This window comes from Rhea americana, unplaced genomic scaffold (genome assembly GCF_003343005.1).
Source record: "Rhea americana isolate MKP2758 unplaced genomic scaffold, rheAme1 scaffold_10, whole genome shotgun sequence".
Taxonomy (NCBI): Eukaryota; Metazoa; Chordata; class Aves; order Rheiformes; family Rheidae; genus Rhea; species Rhea americana.
The window spans coordinates 5,531,623-5,549,165 of NW_028185039.1; the positions used below are offsets into that span (position 1 = coordinate 5,531,623).

Genomic DNA, 17,543 nt, shown 5'->3' on the forward strand with positions numbered 1-17,543 from the left:
CCGAAGTCTGCCAAAACTTCATTTATCAGTAATTCAACAGGATATGGAAGTGGTGCAGTGCGCTTTACTGCATGCTGCAAAGAGAGCTGAAGATAAACTGGACATGGCCCTGAGCAAACTCATCTAAAGTTGAAGTTAGCTCTGCTCTGAGCAGCTGGTTGAACTGAAGACCTTCAGAGGTCCTTCCTACCTCAGTTATTGCCTGATTCCAATCACCAAACCTGTATTAAACACAATAATTCAGAAAGCCATGACACAGTAATACAGAAAGACATGAGTTTGCTTTTTGTCCAGCACTCCTTAATACTGTTCAGGCAAGGCCTACCCACRTCCAGAGTTGGCACAAGGTCTCTTAAGAGACGACCAGTCCTACATTCAAGTCCTGTCTTGGGATAAGTTTCACTCTTCCAGAATAAAGCTCACTGYAGTGAGGAACATGTTCACAATTACCAACAAGGATAGAGGATAAGATCAGACAAAAGGAAGGAGCACCACAGAGGTTTCCACRACTGTTAATAGGCTTCAAGTGCCTATTAACTACGAAGCGTATCAGTGGGCCACCACAGTTTAGAGGAGAGTGTGCTGAGGTTTTAAGAGAACATATTCCCATTGCGTGAAACCCTAAATGAACAGGATGATTACAGTCTCCATAACTCTTCCCAGCACAATGTCACTAGAAACAACCTTCTTCTCCTTCATTTTCAGGCAGCACTGCATTCAAATGAGGGCAAAATGCTAAACCATTTTAGGGGATTAAAATGAAGGCAAGTGAGATTCTGTGTCTGTAATTAATAGGTGAGATATGAAAACAAATCCAGTTAAAGAAAAAATGGAAAGCTTAAGGAAAATCATGGGTTACATTGTTATCCCTCGAAGTGATGGAAGAGGCTCCTTTGCTACTTACTTGGACAAGGGATTTTAGACCACTGCACATATATAGTTTATACCAATATGAAAAACGTTTTTGATAAAGGAAAGAATTTAAGAAATTGCCATTTAAAATAATAGAAATTTAAAATTTCTCAGTGTCCCTCTTCTATGATTCACTTTATTTGTACTTTTTTTAAGGTCAGATAGAATAAATAATAATTTCCACAACTCCACCACTGTGTCAATCAATTAAACAGTTCAAGTAGGTCAGTTATTTTGAAATAATGGCTCAGTTAACCCGTGAAGTCAACCTGGATTAAGTTAGGGTGTGCTTTTAAAACTYGGTTAAAATTCCTGAATCACTTTACATACTAGTCTGCATGCAAATACTGCGGTCAGAGAAGTGACAGACTATTTAGAACAGAATAGCTATACCAGATAATGCAATGTGTGAGCATGTCTACAGTGAAAACAAAGCTGTAGAGAAGCTATTTAGACTGGGCTTAAGCTAGTAAATGAAGCAGAGTAGGGTCCATTCCCTGCTCCTGAGGAGCATCCATATGGCTTGACTCTTCCCYGTAGAAGAGGTGGCCTCATCTATGCTGCCTATTGAACAAGCCTGGCCCTTTCTCCTGAGCCATCCTCGGGCTTTGCTAGTTGGCATGGGTCAAAAATACACTGCAGAGAATGCTAACATTTACACAGCGTGGACTACTGTGTGCCAGGGCTTAGCTCATGCCCTGGCCCTGCTCATTTCCTGGTATAAAGCCATCAAAATGGTCACCAGAACTCAGGACAAAACAGTGGTGACTGCCGTGATTGCCCAGCCTCTGCACAACGTCTGAGGCCACGGAAGGGCTGCAGCATCAGGGCATGATGGCTGAGGACAAGGACGCGGGAGTGGACGGAGGCGAGGTCGCAGCTGTATGCTCGGTGCGACCCAGCGGTCCCCAGACATCAGTGAGGAAGCACCACCACCACCTCCGTGCGTGCGACTCCAYGAACCTGTTCCTGAGCCCTACCAGCCCCCAAAGCAGGCCGGCTTACTGGCTTATCTCTGTTACTTTCCTGAAAAGCTCAGTACAGAACTTACAGGAGACTTTAAATGAAGAGGAAAAGAAACCCAGACTAGACACAATCGTTCCTTTCAAGACCAGCTTCAGGCGCACTTATCCTCAGAGCTGGCAAAGGAGACGAACCAAAGCCACAAGAATTACTGCACAGTTTGTGTTCCTTTCCTGCTGTCCACTCTGCATATTTTCAGTAATAAGCACTCTTTTGAAGCATCTCCCTCTTTTTATTTATTTATATTAGCACATGGATGCTGCTATAGCGTTGTCAGAATGAACCTTCTAGACCAGACACTAAGCTGAAGTCGAGAGAGCTTTCTCCAACCTTCCCTCTCCTTGTGTTAACAAACTGCTATGTGCCTCCCAGGGAAGAAATATAAATGTCTGGAATATGAGAACAGCAGTAGTATTTTTCCCAAATGCCTGGTTGACAGGGAACAAGTAAAATAAGAAGAAAAATTCTGTGTGAGAAATCTAAGACTACTATTATGGTAGTAGACGTATTTTCTTTTTCTCTAGTTTGGCCAGTCCCTTTGTACCAACAGCCACCTCCTGCTGCCCCGCTCTGGCAGGCACTCCAAGCGCAGGCGTGTTTGCAAAATCTCTCTAAAACGTCACGTTAGCGAGGAGGCTGTGTCGTGCTAGCGGTCGAGCAGGGAGAGGAGAGGACTGTGGCACGGGACATGCAGCTCRGAAGGGTCAGAGCAGGATTTTATGTAAGATTTTAAGCAGGCCCCTGTGAAGTGACACATTTCATAATTTCTGTGAAGTGTTTTTCAGGCCTTTGATACCATCTCTCGGGGCAGTTCACAGCACGGATTTGTTGCTGTGAGGTGGGAAGGGGATTTGGAGAGGCACCTCCCTGGCTGAGGTTCCTCAGCTTCTGCTCAGGCCAGTTCAGCTCTCCTGCTCTGTGCCCAGCAGAACCTCGCACATACCAGCAGTTTATATGTTACTTAGCTGACTAAGGTTTTAGGTTTTAAAATGCCACTGCTTTGCATTGTTCATATCTGGGACTGAGCTTGAGGTGCTGACAAGTTCTCTTCCCAGTCCCAAGCAGGTTAGCCTCTGCAGACTTTTGGTAGCTTTTTAAGAATTCCCGATTATTCTGTGCTGGAGACTTCTCTGAGATCGGAGTTTGGGAAAGCAGGGGCTCTCTTAGATAACGTCTCATTTGCTCTTTTTGTGTCTGTGTCACTGACTTCAACTGCGCCTGGTAGGCAGCACGTTACAATAAAGAAAAGATCTCTGTTTCAGAGTAGTCATCATTTTTGTGCTGTAGGGTAACATATTCCCCATCCCACACGCAGCCTGAACAAACATGCTTTATGCAGGGAACCCTGAGGAGCTGGAGGGTTGGAATTGCAAATCTGGTGACCTCGAAACAAGCYGTTGTTCATTCTTAATAGAACAGGCCAGATACAGTCTTGAGACCAAGTGCACCCTTGAACACAAGCATTTGCTCTCATGTCTGTCTTAAGGAAACTGTATCACAAAGGAACCAATTAAACATTTTGGGGCAGTATTGCCAAACCTGGGTGACCTAAACCTCATGACTCTGGCCACCAAATCATGAGATAAATTTAAATATAATCATGTTTAAGAATATAGTAATAGAAACTGTTTTGCCTTGTGCTAYGTAAGCCTCTAGCAGGTACTCTAATCACATTTTTTAGCTTTCTTTTAAATTATAAAGACAAAAATCACTGTTGTTTAACTACAAAAGCCAGTACATTCCTGAAATTATGAAAACATCTGAGCTGAAACCTTGACCAAAAAAACCCCTTTGCAATAAATTCACAAGAATAATGTTTATAATGTGTTAGATGCACCAGGTTTCCCCCCTTCCCAGCACAGCAGATCAACCAGCAGGAAGCCTCCAAAGAACTGCGCTGCAACCTTGCAACACAGTGATAAGTTTCAAAGGCCAAAACACAGGAGGCTTTTCCTTCTCCTAAACTGCTGAAGCCAAGCAGCTACACTGCTCTCCACATCCAGAACCAGGGTGAAAAGTCTCCCTGGGGAAATCGGAGAACGGAACACTTCACTTACCTGGAACCTGTGGAAGTCTGTTGGTTTGAAATCATTAGGCGAACAGCCACACCAGTCCACAATGTGCTTGTACTGACATTTGCAACCAAGTTTACGGTTCCAGTTTGTGATACGCAAATTGTTGTCCACCATGGAGTCACAGTATGGGCTATTTTCCAGGACAGTGTGAAAGAAAGACTGCAAGAAAAAAAGACCAAATCAGTACATTCAGCTCTTCAGACTTCCATTTTCTCCTTTAGTGCAGCCTGCAGGCCTGAACTGAACTCAGGTGATTTACTTTCCTTCAAAAAGTGAGGACTAACAACTTCTCCTGTTTTGCCATGTACGAAGGACATTGCACACATACGTATTYTATAGAGCACGAAAAATTATAGCACACTACAGACACAGCCAAACAGTAATAACACACAGCTGAGGGCATGCTGCAATAAGCTGGTACAGAATAATGATCAGCTTTGGACATTGGAGGGGAAAGGCACTAATGCCAGCAATTATTTTATTTTTATTTCAGTTGTACGAGCAATTCAAGAAATTCCCATTATTTCACTTCAGTAAGCTATTCTCTGGTCCAACAGATTCAGGGCTGTTTTCCTGAGCAACATGTTCATGATAAATCTCAAATTGTTTCTTAAGACAATTCTCAAATCTCAGACGCCACCCTGGATACTATGAAAAACACAGACTCAGAGGGCTTTTCTGCCGGTCTCTGTGCCTCCAGCACTCTGAAATGCATCGCTAGTGGAATGGCCTTGCACTGAAAGACACAGTTCACCCCAGGTGCCAGGAGGACATTCTGCCTCCTGCAATTACTTCTGAAATAGTAAGTCTCTATTTGCTGACTCAAGGCAGCAAGGAATTCCTATTGGGCTATCCTAATTATATCACCATAATTCTAGCTATTACATAAATCGTGGGTAATGGGGACTGATACAGCAGGTTAACAGGTCAGTGAAGGCAGGGTGATTTTAGAAAGCCAGACATGTATCTTGCGAAGAAGACCTTGTAAAGAGAAGCAATAGAATATGATCAAACTTAGCTCTGCGAGAGAGGATTCTAAGAGCAGTGACTTCTATTTAAAATCAGCTATAGAACGATCTATAAATAACTGGCATAATATTAACATGGCTGGCCCCCAAATAATCCCCCTACCCTTTTTAATGTTAAATGACAGCTCAGTGAATATGGATTTTATGCTTGAATTGTTTGGTTAAACCCATAAAGGCATCCATTCGCATTCAAGCGCGAAAAAAAAAAAAAAAACCTACCCAATTACCCATTGCCCTGTGTCCTTTCATAATGATACAGAAATTTCTGCTAAATAATGGATGAAAAGGTTATCAGAGTTGAGAGACAAGGTGATTTTTAACAGAAATGGGATTAAAGCAAGATTATTCAACATGCATGTGGAATAATAAACCCCTATCAAAAGATGACAACCGCTGTGCTCTGCTGCAAGCTAATAAGCCTAAATTTGCAAGCCTGTTCTCATCAATCCCTCAAAACGTTCAGGGGCTGCCAGTGAGGAGAAAAGGTTTTACAGACCGTCATCAGGTCTTCCTCAAGCCGGCTGCACACTCTGCACCCTGGGAGAAGAGCCCGAGGCGGCAGAGGGTGCGCACAGCCGGGGCAGGAGCCCCGCAGCCTGCCAACGCGCCTGGCCCCGCGCTCTGCTCCTTCCCCAGCGGCGCTGCGTGCGAGAGCCAAACCCGTCCCACTGCGCGCTCCCCTTCCCCATCGCCGGCAGCAGGGGTGACTCCTAAATGATCTGAATGCTTCGCRAGGATGCCTGCTAGCTGAGCTTTGAACTGAACAATAAATCTCTGTTTGAAGTTTTTATTTTTAAGTAAGGGGCTGGATAACAGTGAGGAAAGCTACTTAGGAAGACAATTCGCTGTCTCTAATAGCCTTCAAAGTCTTTGTGGGGGAACAATTTGCAAGCAAAGGGTAGCTGGATTTTTGGTTAATAGATTAATGGGCTCAAAAGTATAAAACAAAGCTGCGACTTGCAAAAGGGTCCCACAAACAAACAAACCAGCTAAGCAGCAGCAAAAGCAATTGTAACACTAAAGGACTGACTTGTCATGGAGGTAAAGTTTTCATTACAAATAGCAGGATGATCCAAAGCACACTGAAACTGGGGGGAAGTTCCTCTGACTTCAGTGRTTTTTGGAACAAGCATAAAACTTGCAGTTTTGAGAAAAGAGGGATTGCTTTGAATTCACATACCTCAGCRGGAAGCAGAGTGTAAGAGTAAAACCTCTTCATCTTTGTTACCAGGTCGTCATTGGAATAAGTGATGTACTCCACAAACTTCCTGTTGAGGAGAAACCAGTCGGATCCTCCATCGACCGCGATTCCTTCAGGGATCCGCCGGTCCCCCAAACGCCACATATGCGTATCACATTCCAGGAAAAGCCGATCCAGCCCTTGTTTTCTAATAAATCTGAGGGAATACAAAAGCAGTCATTAAAAGCTAATCTGTATTTTGTTATCACCACTAGCTCGATAAATAAAGAAGCTAGTCTCCTAAACAAAAAGGGATAAAAAGGTGACTGCTTATATTTCTGTTCTATTCATAAATAATGTAGAGAAGTTTAATAAAAGATTAGTAAGTTATACATTCCAGTTATAGGGGCAAAGTTCAACAGATTTTTTTTAAAATATCATTTACACCTACTGACCAAAGACAAAACTATGCAAATTACAGAGCTCAGTTGACATATCTGTATTTGCCTTAACTCTTTACAAACAACTGCAGAAGAAGCACTACAGAACATGAGCTAAAAACATCCTACATAATAGACTTCTGCCTCTAAATAAATGTATGCTTTTGAAAAACAGCAAACTATACACAAAATCAAAATGACCAATTTCCTCCTATGTTATTATTCCATGAATTTTTCTACCGGGGTATAGTTAATCAGAGAGAAGTACAATTGCATGGCTCCTTGCTGTGGAATGAGTATATTTGCTCCATTTTCAAGTCTACAGAGAAAAATACTTTGTTTATGGCTGAACCATGGATAAAAAGAACTGTAGAACTGTAATGTTATGGAAATGAATTATTTGAGACCACTATAACACGAAAGAGGAGTTGGAAAATCAATCTGTACTTGAAAACACTTTGGACTGGATGCCCACTGGTGTTCCGGGGCTGCCTGATAGAGGTTTTTACTTGTCATCCCGTTTTCGGAATCACTGCGCAGCAGCGAAGCCCGGCAGTCGTGAACCAGCACACGCGCTCAGAGGGGGGCCGAACTCCGCTACTAGCGGCAAGTTGCTGTATTCAACACATCCTACACGTTTTGAGGAATAATAAACGTTAGCTAACCAGATCGTTTACAGTAACTAGCATCCACAGCTAATGGGCCACGACCACAGGTCTCCCTGGATTTAAGAACTGCAGGCGACTAGAGCTGCATCTCCTACAGTGAAGGGGGAGTATACAATCTGGTCATAAATCTCACTTTCTACATCTAGAAACACGAGTCTTTTGCCACACAGCAGGCTAAATTTAAGGTTGAAATTCATTCTGTGTTAATCTAAGAGTTGAGACACAATTATGAAATGGCATACACCGATTTTCAAAAGCACCATAAATGACTTCAGGGTCTATCTCCCACTGATAGCCATCTCCCTCCCCACAGTGTGAGGACTAAAGCTCCTCTGTTGATACAACAGTGAAGGGAACGTGCAGATGAGAGTGCAGAAATTTTTCTTTCCGTGAACATGTTTCTAATTTCATGTTCCATTATGAAGGATAATAGAAAAGTCTTGCAATTTTAATGCAGTGCTCTGGAATTTAATCTTCAAATTCAATATTTATGCAGYTATCTCCATATCAAATATTAATGTTCCTGAGAGTTTGGTCATTTATTTCGTTCAAAACTAAACGCTCATTTGAGTTGATTATTTTAAGAAAATAATAGAACATTATTGACCATACATAAATAGGGACAGAAAGTTCTTTTCCATTAAATGATTTTTTCCAACTATATCAATTTATCATCTTATATTCTCATTCTCAAATGGAAGTTTCTTTGATTGCAACAGACACCCCCCAAAGCAAAAAAAAAAAAAAAAAAAAAAAGACACCCTGAATATTTCACAGACCTTCCAACTTTCAAACTACCTAAGTCTGCATAACATGATATGGTTTGCAGTCAGCTGATCTCAGAAAGCTCAGTTATACAAATTCAGTTTTATTGCATGAAGYTGGCAATAGTAGAGTGTGGCTACACACAACATTAGAAGGTCCCACCAGCGAACCTAGTCTTGCCGCTTCATGTTTTCCAAACTAGGCAACAGGCTCCCTGTTTGCATGTTTGCACAATTCGATGATTATCTGAGTTAATGGTTTGGACAAGTAACACTCAGCACATGCACTGAAATACGACATAATTAGTTTTTGGGAGCACAAGTGTTTTCACAATAAATTCCAGTCCTAAAATCTTACAGGAAGAGGTTATTAGAAGAAAACTAAATGTACTTTCCAAACATTCATCCTACAGKAAGGCAGTATAGCCCAGCTGAAGAGCAGCAATATCTGGAGACCTACAAAGGGACAACACTTTTGCTAATATTTTCTTAAACCTTTCTAGAAACTSTATACCAGGTTTTAAATATGTCAGTATTTAAACAGCAATAACAACCTAAATGGAAGACATTTCTCAGAACGATTGCTCTTACTAGGCCTCCTTCATACACAGTTGTTACACGTAAACAGTTTAATATACTGGCAGAGCAAATAATTTCCTTTTATCTATGAAGCAATAATTTACACAACAAGCTCTGAAGACAAAGCTCTCCACTGGGTGATTGCTTGTTATCCATTTATGTTCCTTGAGAGCCAAGCAAATCTAGCGTATTTGGGATCTGCTAGAAGCTAAACAATCCTGCCCGAGGACACAGTGAGTTCCTCTAGCGGACTGAGGCTGTTGGGCTGGTTGGCACTGGACTGCAGAGTTGCATATGGAAGTGAAAGAGGTGGACACAGCTTTCCTTTTTCTCCAGAGTCTCTTCCAGGATGACYGATGCTACTAGCTGCTCCAGCAGAAGTGATTTTGACAGCCAGGAAATGAATTTACGCATACTGCACGTTACCTGAGGGGGAGGGAGAGGTGCTATCTGGATGACTTGGAGGCCTCTTTGAGGCACCAAAAAACCCTATCACACTACAAACAGTTCACAAAGATTCTTGACTAGCCATCCAACAGCATCTGGGGCAAGCCATCTCTGAACAGAAAGGTAAGATAGAAGGCAAAACCTCAACCTTACTGATTTGTTTCTTGTCTAATGCTGCATTTCTTTAGTTTCTGTTTCTACTCAACTTAATACCAAAAGAATGCACTTGATAAGGCATGCCAGGCATCAGAGAGAGCAATGAAATGCTCACAATGGTTATTTTCCCTTCAAGTCTTCCTCTTTTGGGTTTTATAKGACACTGTAGCAGATAGTTCCCAAGGTAAAGAAGAAAAGAATGGATTAGTGCTTCATTAATTTTAGTCAAAGGGGCAACTTCAAGTGCTTTCTGGCACCCTGAACATTGGGTAAGACTGGCACACCTCTGCTAACTGTAGATGTACTTCCAGGACAGTGACATGTAATTGTATCAAGATATGGTTAGCCATACGCAATGCAGATTGCCATCAGATGAAGACACTTGGCCTTTCTCCTGATCTAGGACAAATGACGGAGAGAAAATAAAAATCACATGAAGAAAGAGTCAACTACAAGAAAATAAAATAAGATCAAGCTTAAACAAAAAGCATCTCATTTAACCTTATTCCATCTAAGACATTTTATGTTCACTCTTAATCAATTTTTATTCTTCATAAGGAGCCTCTAATTTTGTGGAGGTTGGATTATATTTGCAACTAACCAGCAGGCATAGCACAATATTTACACATTTTGCTAGCTGAGTTCATCAATCAGGCAAATAAAAGTGTGAAAATTTCCATTTATGTCCCCACTAAGTGTGAATGCAGCCTCAAGGTTTACATGGGTCTGGGTTATTATTTTTATGCTTTGTAAAAAAACCCACCTAATTGTAACACATGATGTATAACACCCATAGTTAGTTAACAGTCTAGAAAGMTCACAACCAAAATATGTCTTAGTGATCACCTCTCACTTTGTAGCATATTTAAACATTTATAAATATATTTAAGATAAGATTACAGGATTCTGGAACATATATAWTATGAGTAAGATGTTTAGTAAAACCTTCTGAAACATGAATATAAACAAATGGCTCAATGCGTTTTGCAATGTATTTTAACTACTACTAAATATACTGTGGCACAGTTACTTAATACCAAAAAAAATATCCCAAGCAAATCTCAGTCTTCTGAATAGGTTTCACCGAGTGACACCGCACAGAACTGTAACTCTGAGAACCCCACTCCTGAATGCTCATGTTTTTACAATATATAAAGAGTTTTGTTGTTTTCTGGTTTCCAGAGTCCATGAATGAATAAAGCTTTCTCAAGCATCGGAAGCTATCAGATAGTAAAATTTTACTTATCAGTAAGATTATCACTGAAAGGTTTTTGTCTGGAAAGAATGTATTTTTTTTAAGCARGAATAGTTTCCTCTTCCTAAATGTTTCCTGGTTCTGGCCTATTGCCTGGAAAGCTTGCTACCAACATTTCACTGCTAACCAGATGTCTCTACCAAGACCTCATTATCATTCACAAAAGTAAGAACTATGAACAAAAGTCAAGGACATATCAGAGAGACAATTTATCACACACAGAAAGTCAGTGTCAAAGCAAAGATCCACAGTGCCTGGAGYCAGACTAAGACCACAACAATGTTGTCTTGAATGAACGTGGAGAAACCCTGCAYGTTGCTTTGACCATATCTACCACTCTTCAAAAATTCACTTTAGACAAACATTTGAAGTCACACAATTTGGACAAAAAAGGCCAAATAAATATTTCTATGGCTATAAACACATGTGAGGCTGCTTGTCAGCGGTGTTTACCCAGCCAGCGTGGAACCTCTTCCTGGAGTCAGTCTGGCCAGAGGCAGAGAGAAGTAACCTGCAGCACGGGTGACCAGGTAGAAAGCACAGAACAGTAATTTGGCAACTCTGAATGTAACAGTTGCAGCAAATAATGTGTGAGCAATCCATACACCTCCATAAACCAATTACTGAAAAATTCTTCATAATAAGCAAGGTCAATAAAATTCAAATCTGCACAGAGCAGTTGCGTTCCCGGACTAGGGCATGTACAGAAATCCCGGYCTTTTGCAAATAAGTGCTCAAATTCCAGTTGTCTGCAATGCAACCCTGACTTTACCACATTTCCATGAGTAACTCTATTCTATGAAGAGTTATAGAGCATTTTAAAAATCTGAAATAATTAACAATGACAATTTAAGCACAGTGCCCACACTGTGCCAGATAAGCATCTGCTTTCCTAAAGAAGTGATTGTGCAGCATGTTTCTCAAGGCCTCTTTTTGTTGTGCTGAAAGCCTCTAGGGCTAAGAACAAYCCTCTCCCCCCCAAAATGGAGTTGAAGCTTGAAAAGGAGAACAATGTCAAAAGAAATAGCACCTACTTAGTCTGTCAAGATTAGGAAGAATTCCTCCTGGTATGATGGGCAATTGGGTGTGAAGAAAGTAGAGAATTCAGAATTCCTGCTGTTCAAAAAGCTATGAAAAAACTCTTGTTATAGATTAAAAAAAGATGGAAGAAAAGAGAGGGAGAAATGAAAATTGCAACCCAATTTCCAATGTGTTTAAACTGCAGCATCCTAAATGCAAATATTACCAGGTCAAAAATAGAATTACTTCTTATCTTTCTTTAATTCCCTTGCTCCGAAGAAAATATTATAAACACAATACTATCCTAACAATCCCTTAAGTTTGAATGCCAATGCACAAAGAAACATCAATAAAATTATAAAGAATTTCTCTCTTGATTGGATTTGCTACAGTGCGATCRGGCTCATTTCATATGCAAAAGCCCCAACCATTAGTAAGCAAACAAATCAAAATGCTTTTAGTAGCTTTGCCCATGGTGGTTAACGCTCAAAAGTTAATCGGGAACACAGGAAAGCTCTTACTTTTCTAGCGCGATTGGTGCTCATCGCCCGTACGGCGGTACGCCCTGCAACGGGAGGGAGGCACCCGCCGGCTGCCAGGAGCCCCGCCGGGACACGCGCGGGAGGCTGCCGGAAACACCGCGCTCCCCCCAGCACCACCCCAGCGCTGGCTTCTGGGCTCTAGTCACACTGCAGCTCTATGTTACGTTTAGAAGCAAATTCCTCATCTTTTCTTCTTGTTCATCTTTTCCTAAGAGTTACTTGCACTGGTTTTGAAAGATCTGATTTTCCATCTGCTGAAAATCTCTCTTTCAAAGGAAGTCTTAAAAGCCCTTACTGCTTTGTAAGATTTTCAACATTGCAGGCCAAGGAGCAAACTCAGCAAGTGTTCAAAAATTAAAAAAGAAAATCAAAATTGTTTTAGGGGAGGAAACTTGCAGAGTGTACTTTCTGCAGTGATGACCCCGCTAGGACTTGCTTTGCTCTGACGACCGCTCTGCAGAGCCGCTCATGAGCACAGGGCTCTAGAGGAGCTACCAAAGGCTCTCCTGTGGGCTCCTTCCACCGCTCTTCACTTGCATTATGTCTTAAGACAYGCTGCAACTGCTGATGCAAGGACAAAAATTTAACGGCTTCCTTTCACGATTATGGAGGTCACAACTCAAGTGCTTCTTTGTCTATAAAAATAAGCAAAACATGAAGAAAACTGCAAAAGACAGTGTTCAGAGATGCAGTGTGAATTCATCACAGGCCCAGAGTCAAYGATACAAAATCTAACCTTGTGCTGTATCCAGTACATGTCTTTTTAAAATGATTTCTTGTCCCTTTGCACACACTTATTTCTCATGCTTTGCATTCACCCACTGCAAATTTTTATTTTCTTATTTTTATTTTCCTTCGCATTGACCACTTCTTTTCAAAAACAGAGGAGAAAAAAATCCCAACAAGGAGGCAAATTATCAGGCAGAAGGACTAGCAGCTTTCTGGCATCCCTAGCACTTAGCATAAAACAATAAGGAGTATCTGAAAATTAGCTGTAATGCCTGAAATTTTTAAATRCAATCTTTCTGCACAGAGTTGCATGTTGCTATTTCAGTTGATACAGTTCATATGCAACTGTTGGGTTGAACTACTCACAAGCAAAAAATAGATCTTCCCAGCCAGTGTGTTTCASAACACCAATGTGTTTAGAAAAATTAACAAAAAAAAGGGGGGGGGGAGTGAAATTTCAGCCAAATGAATCACCAAATACTTAGCATGAACAGGAAGGTAAACACTGCTGGGAGCTAAGGAGTTAAACTACTCTTACAGYAGGGATAATATATTAAATTTTATTCTAGTATTTAGGAACTTACTGGGTGATTCATCAATGCAGCAATACACAGCAGCATTTACTGTGCGATCCATTTTCTACCAGAGCACCACACCATGATTAACCCAGCGTACAGAGGGTCAAAAAACAGCACGTGCCACAGTGGGAAGAAAAAGCCCCGTCCGAAAGGGCGATGCAAGCAAACACGGGGCGGCAGAACCGGACTGAAGCGGGCAGAGGTGTCGAGCACGTCGGCGGGTCCTTCCCGAGYGAGGCAGGGTCCCCCGGCCGGGCAGAGCCGCCGCGGGCTCGCAGGGCTCCTCACCCCAGCCGTCCAGCTCAGCGAAACACCTCGGAAGCGGTCCACAACCCACACGCCAGGAGGAGGATGAAACCACCGGCGAGGACAGCATTAATGAGGAGGAAAACAGCAGCACAAGAGAAGAACCCAGATACATAACACCATTTTCACGGCGTTCTTGAGAGCTGTTCGCACGCTGCCCAGGCGTTCCAGATTCCTCAAAGATTTAACAGCCTCCAGCCTTCACAGCACGTTTAAGCTGTTTCCCAAATGACTACTGTGGCAGAGTTTTTTAAAAAAAAAAAAAAAAAAAAAAAAAGAAGAAGAAGAAGAAAGAAAAAGTCTTCACCCTGCCTGTCATTGAAGATGTCGCATTTGACTGTCTTTATATTTTATAATGCATCAGTCAGGTGCTGTTCTCGCCAAAAAAATCCAAATCTTCCAGGTGTTCAAAACTGTAATAGCTCATACAGCTACAGGGTTATTCTTCTGCTTTTAATTGTCTTAAGACAGTGAAAAGAGGAGAAAATGTAAGTSTTGCCCACTAAGCGCTATATAATGACTGCAGCCACTGTATGCAATTTCATTTCATACATCCAGCTCTCTCGGGAAATAACGCATCTCCASCTGAGTTAAGGAGCCATTTTCACCTCCACTCCCTTTTTTGAAGCCTCTAAAGAAAAATCAGTGATGTACTTTTTAATGGCTTTGACATAATTAAAAGAAAACTTCATTCTATAAAAGGAAGTCTGGTTTCTCTCCTTATTTGGCACTAAAACATGTACTGATTGTGAACAYGGCTTGAATACAAAGTACATTGTAATTGAGCTGTATAAGTATTCCAGTTTTTAAGATGGCACTTTTAATCTTTCTCTCTCCATCGTACAATCCAAAGACTATGATGACTTAAAATTCAGAAAGGACGCCGTTGTTTACAGAGCAGACTTCGACAGTTGAAAAGCACACTGTTTAGGAGCCATTATTCATCCATGAATTAAAATAAAAAGTAGCTGGAAGGGTTATACATTGCTTTCAGTGTTTTTTAAATGCTGAACTGCTGTATTATTAGTTTGCCATATTTTGAGAAAACATCTTGGAACAAAGAAATTATTATCATACATGGGGCAGCACTTAGTCTAGTCCCGCGTCCTCCCTCTCATCATGGCCTCAACCAGTACTTTTAAATAATACTGTTTTGAATTAGTATGTCCCCAGGGAAGGCTTTCTCCTATTGCCCAATAACTTGGATGTTTGCCTGGGTCCTAAACCCTTTCCAAAACCTGCCTCTTTTTTTTTTTCCCCTCCTGTTTTTTTTATTGCCAAACCTTRAGGCTACTGCTTTTCTTCTAAACCTTACTAACCTCTCGTTCATACTGCTCCCCCATGAGATATTTGCTTTCCACAGGGCTGTGACAAGGCAAAGTAAACAGTAAAATCTGAGAAGTAATTGGACAAATTAATAGAATAAAAATTATCCCTGACTCYTAACGAGAAAGTAACAACGTTTGGCAGTGGAAATGCCCCAGCTAAAGATCACAGGAGGCCAGAAAAATATTGTAAGGGAGCACCACTACCTGCCCRCCCGTTTTTTGCTCCTCCTTTGGCCATCTGCTGTAGGCAACAGGAGATGGGACTTCAGCCTGGGTGGGTCTTTGGTCTCACCTCATTTGGCCATTCTTATGTAAGGTATTTCAGCCCAAAGGATTTCGTAATTCATAACTGCAGGGATAAATCTTTCTGCTTTCATGGAGCATTTCCCTGTAAAGAAGCAGGTAGTGCTCTGGTACCCATGGTATGGTTGGGGTGGGGAAAAAAGGAATGGGGTGCCTCCGTCAAGAAGGGATGCCTTGTCTCTACGTTGCTTCTTCCAGGATATTTCAGTCCCTATGCCCGTCCCCCCCCAGTATTTGAGAAGAAAGGATTCCTGTCTAAGGAAACAGCTCTTCTGCCCACACTTTCATATGAAGATTTGGCCAACAGAAAGGAATCACYTTTTTTATTTCAGATATTTTCATCTGCTGGTATGTCTGCGTCAAGCTACAGTCTCTATTGTACAGCTTGTGCAAAAACTACACCTAGACAGTTGACATGTTTTTAGCCGTTGCACTGAGAAGCAAAAAAAGACACAAGCACTTCCTCTGACAACGACCTTCTGTACCAGGCTAGACTTGGAACACTGGCTGACTGGCATGATCACAACATTTTGGAAATAAAATGAAAGTCAACTGGAAAACGTGTGTCAAACTGGCAGGGCAGAAGGTAGCTCTACCAGTTTGGACAAGACTGAGTTACTGAAACAGAACTGTAAAATCAAGCTCCAGATCCGCACATGAAATGTAATTTCCCTCTCAACGTGTGGATGCAGAGCTGGAAATTCACCTCTTGTATAAACAGAAGTCCAGATGCTTTTTGAACAATATTTAACACTAGTGGAATTAATTTTAACAAATGTGAATATTACTCAGAGGCTTCKGCAACAGTTGGCTTTCCTCTTGCCTCTATAGCTATGTGGAATAGCTTGAGGAACAGAGCCCCAGGTCTCTTGGTATGAAGGTGGCTGGGAAGCTGCCAGGGGTGATGCAGAAGAACCCATTGCCTGGATGGCAYGGGGTGGGAGAGCTTGTGGGACCCACAGACTGCATGACCACAGCAGACAGAGATTGCAAATCTTCTTTCATGTCCTATGTTATGTTCTCTGATGCACAGAGAATCTGTATTAGAATTCCAGGAGAAAAATAAAATCTATCTATGTGTTGTAGCAGGCTAAAAGCCATTTAATTGTTTATACATTCAAAGGGAACCACTGAACTAATAAATGGATTGTTATCCCTCTGAGAAGAGGACAAGTGGCACATTAGCTCATTTTATTATTAAATTAATACCAGATTAGCGTGTTTAATTGATCTAAATTGTTTTAACCCAGCTGAGGTTGGCATGTTAGAACCAGCTTGATGCAGACATGTCATAATTCATTAGTTATTTTCCTTAGCTAGCTGAGGGATTTGAGGAGAATCAGGTGCACCAGAAGAGCTAAAAGGCTTAAGAGACCTACCGCTTTTCCCTGGTCATTTCTCATTTCTTTTCTACTTTAACTACTGTCGATCACGATTGCCAGCTAGAGCTGAGCCTGTCAATCATTCTGACACTCTGTTTTTCTCTTGTGAAAACTGTTGACTCTGAAATAAATAGTATTCCACACTGTTAGTTTTTACTACTTGCCACAGAATTTCTGCACACACGAGATGAACGCTTGTGAGGACTTCATTTAAACAGAGGCATGACAGAATTGATAAACCTAGTGACAAGTGCATGAGTAGCTGAGAAGAGACACCAATGCACTATTCTACCTACCCGCTGGGCTGAACATGCGACTTGATGTGTCAGTCTCCATACCATTTAACTGAACTCAGTCCTACAGTATGCTTGATATTTTACAGGATAAAGAGATGACCTGGTGACAACAGGCAGAATAAATCAACATCTGTAGGTGCCACGCCACCGGGACCTAGCATATGGAGTTGTTGGAACTGCTGCAGAACGGGCGTTACAATACAAAACTGTCAATAAAAAGAGGACTACTCTAATCAGATGGGAAAGATCTGCCAGCCACAGAGGCTATCTGAAACTCAGCAAACATCATGCAAGATTTGGTTACTGTTGCTGCCTCAAAGCACAAAGTTGTCAGCACAGCTAATGTGTTGTGGGAAACACAGCACACTTCACCATGCAACCCACACAGGGGGGATGAAAGTGATCCAAGGACTCCAAAGCTGCAGCACCCCAGGACCCCCTAGCCACCATCCTCACCCTCTCGAGCACGTGCAGGCTGCTATGGGCTCCCTCAGGTTGCAGAGACACTTTGCTCRCATGAAGCTTTACTGAC

The 17,543-nt window shown here is 41.8% G+C and overlaps 1 protein-coding gene across 2 annotated transcripts in view; it reads right to left on the reverse strand.

The window, feature by feature from the left end:
• The window catches only part of XYLT1 (xylosyltransferase 1), a 160,762-nt gene that overhangs the window by 27,064 nt on the left and 116,155 nt on the right, over positions 1-17,543 (reverse strand). For both annotated transcript variants that reach the window (XM_085302499.1, XM_085302490.1), the window contains exons 6-7: positions 6,219-6,435; positions 3,993-4,169 (exon numbers count right to left, since the gene is read on the reverse strand). In XM_085302499.1, the coding sequence (XP_085158625.1) occupies positions 3,993-4,169; positions 6,219-6,435 (394 nt within the window). The remainder of the gene's footprint in view (positions 1-3,992; positions 4,170-6,218; positions 6,436-17,543) is intronic.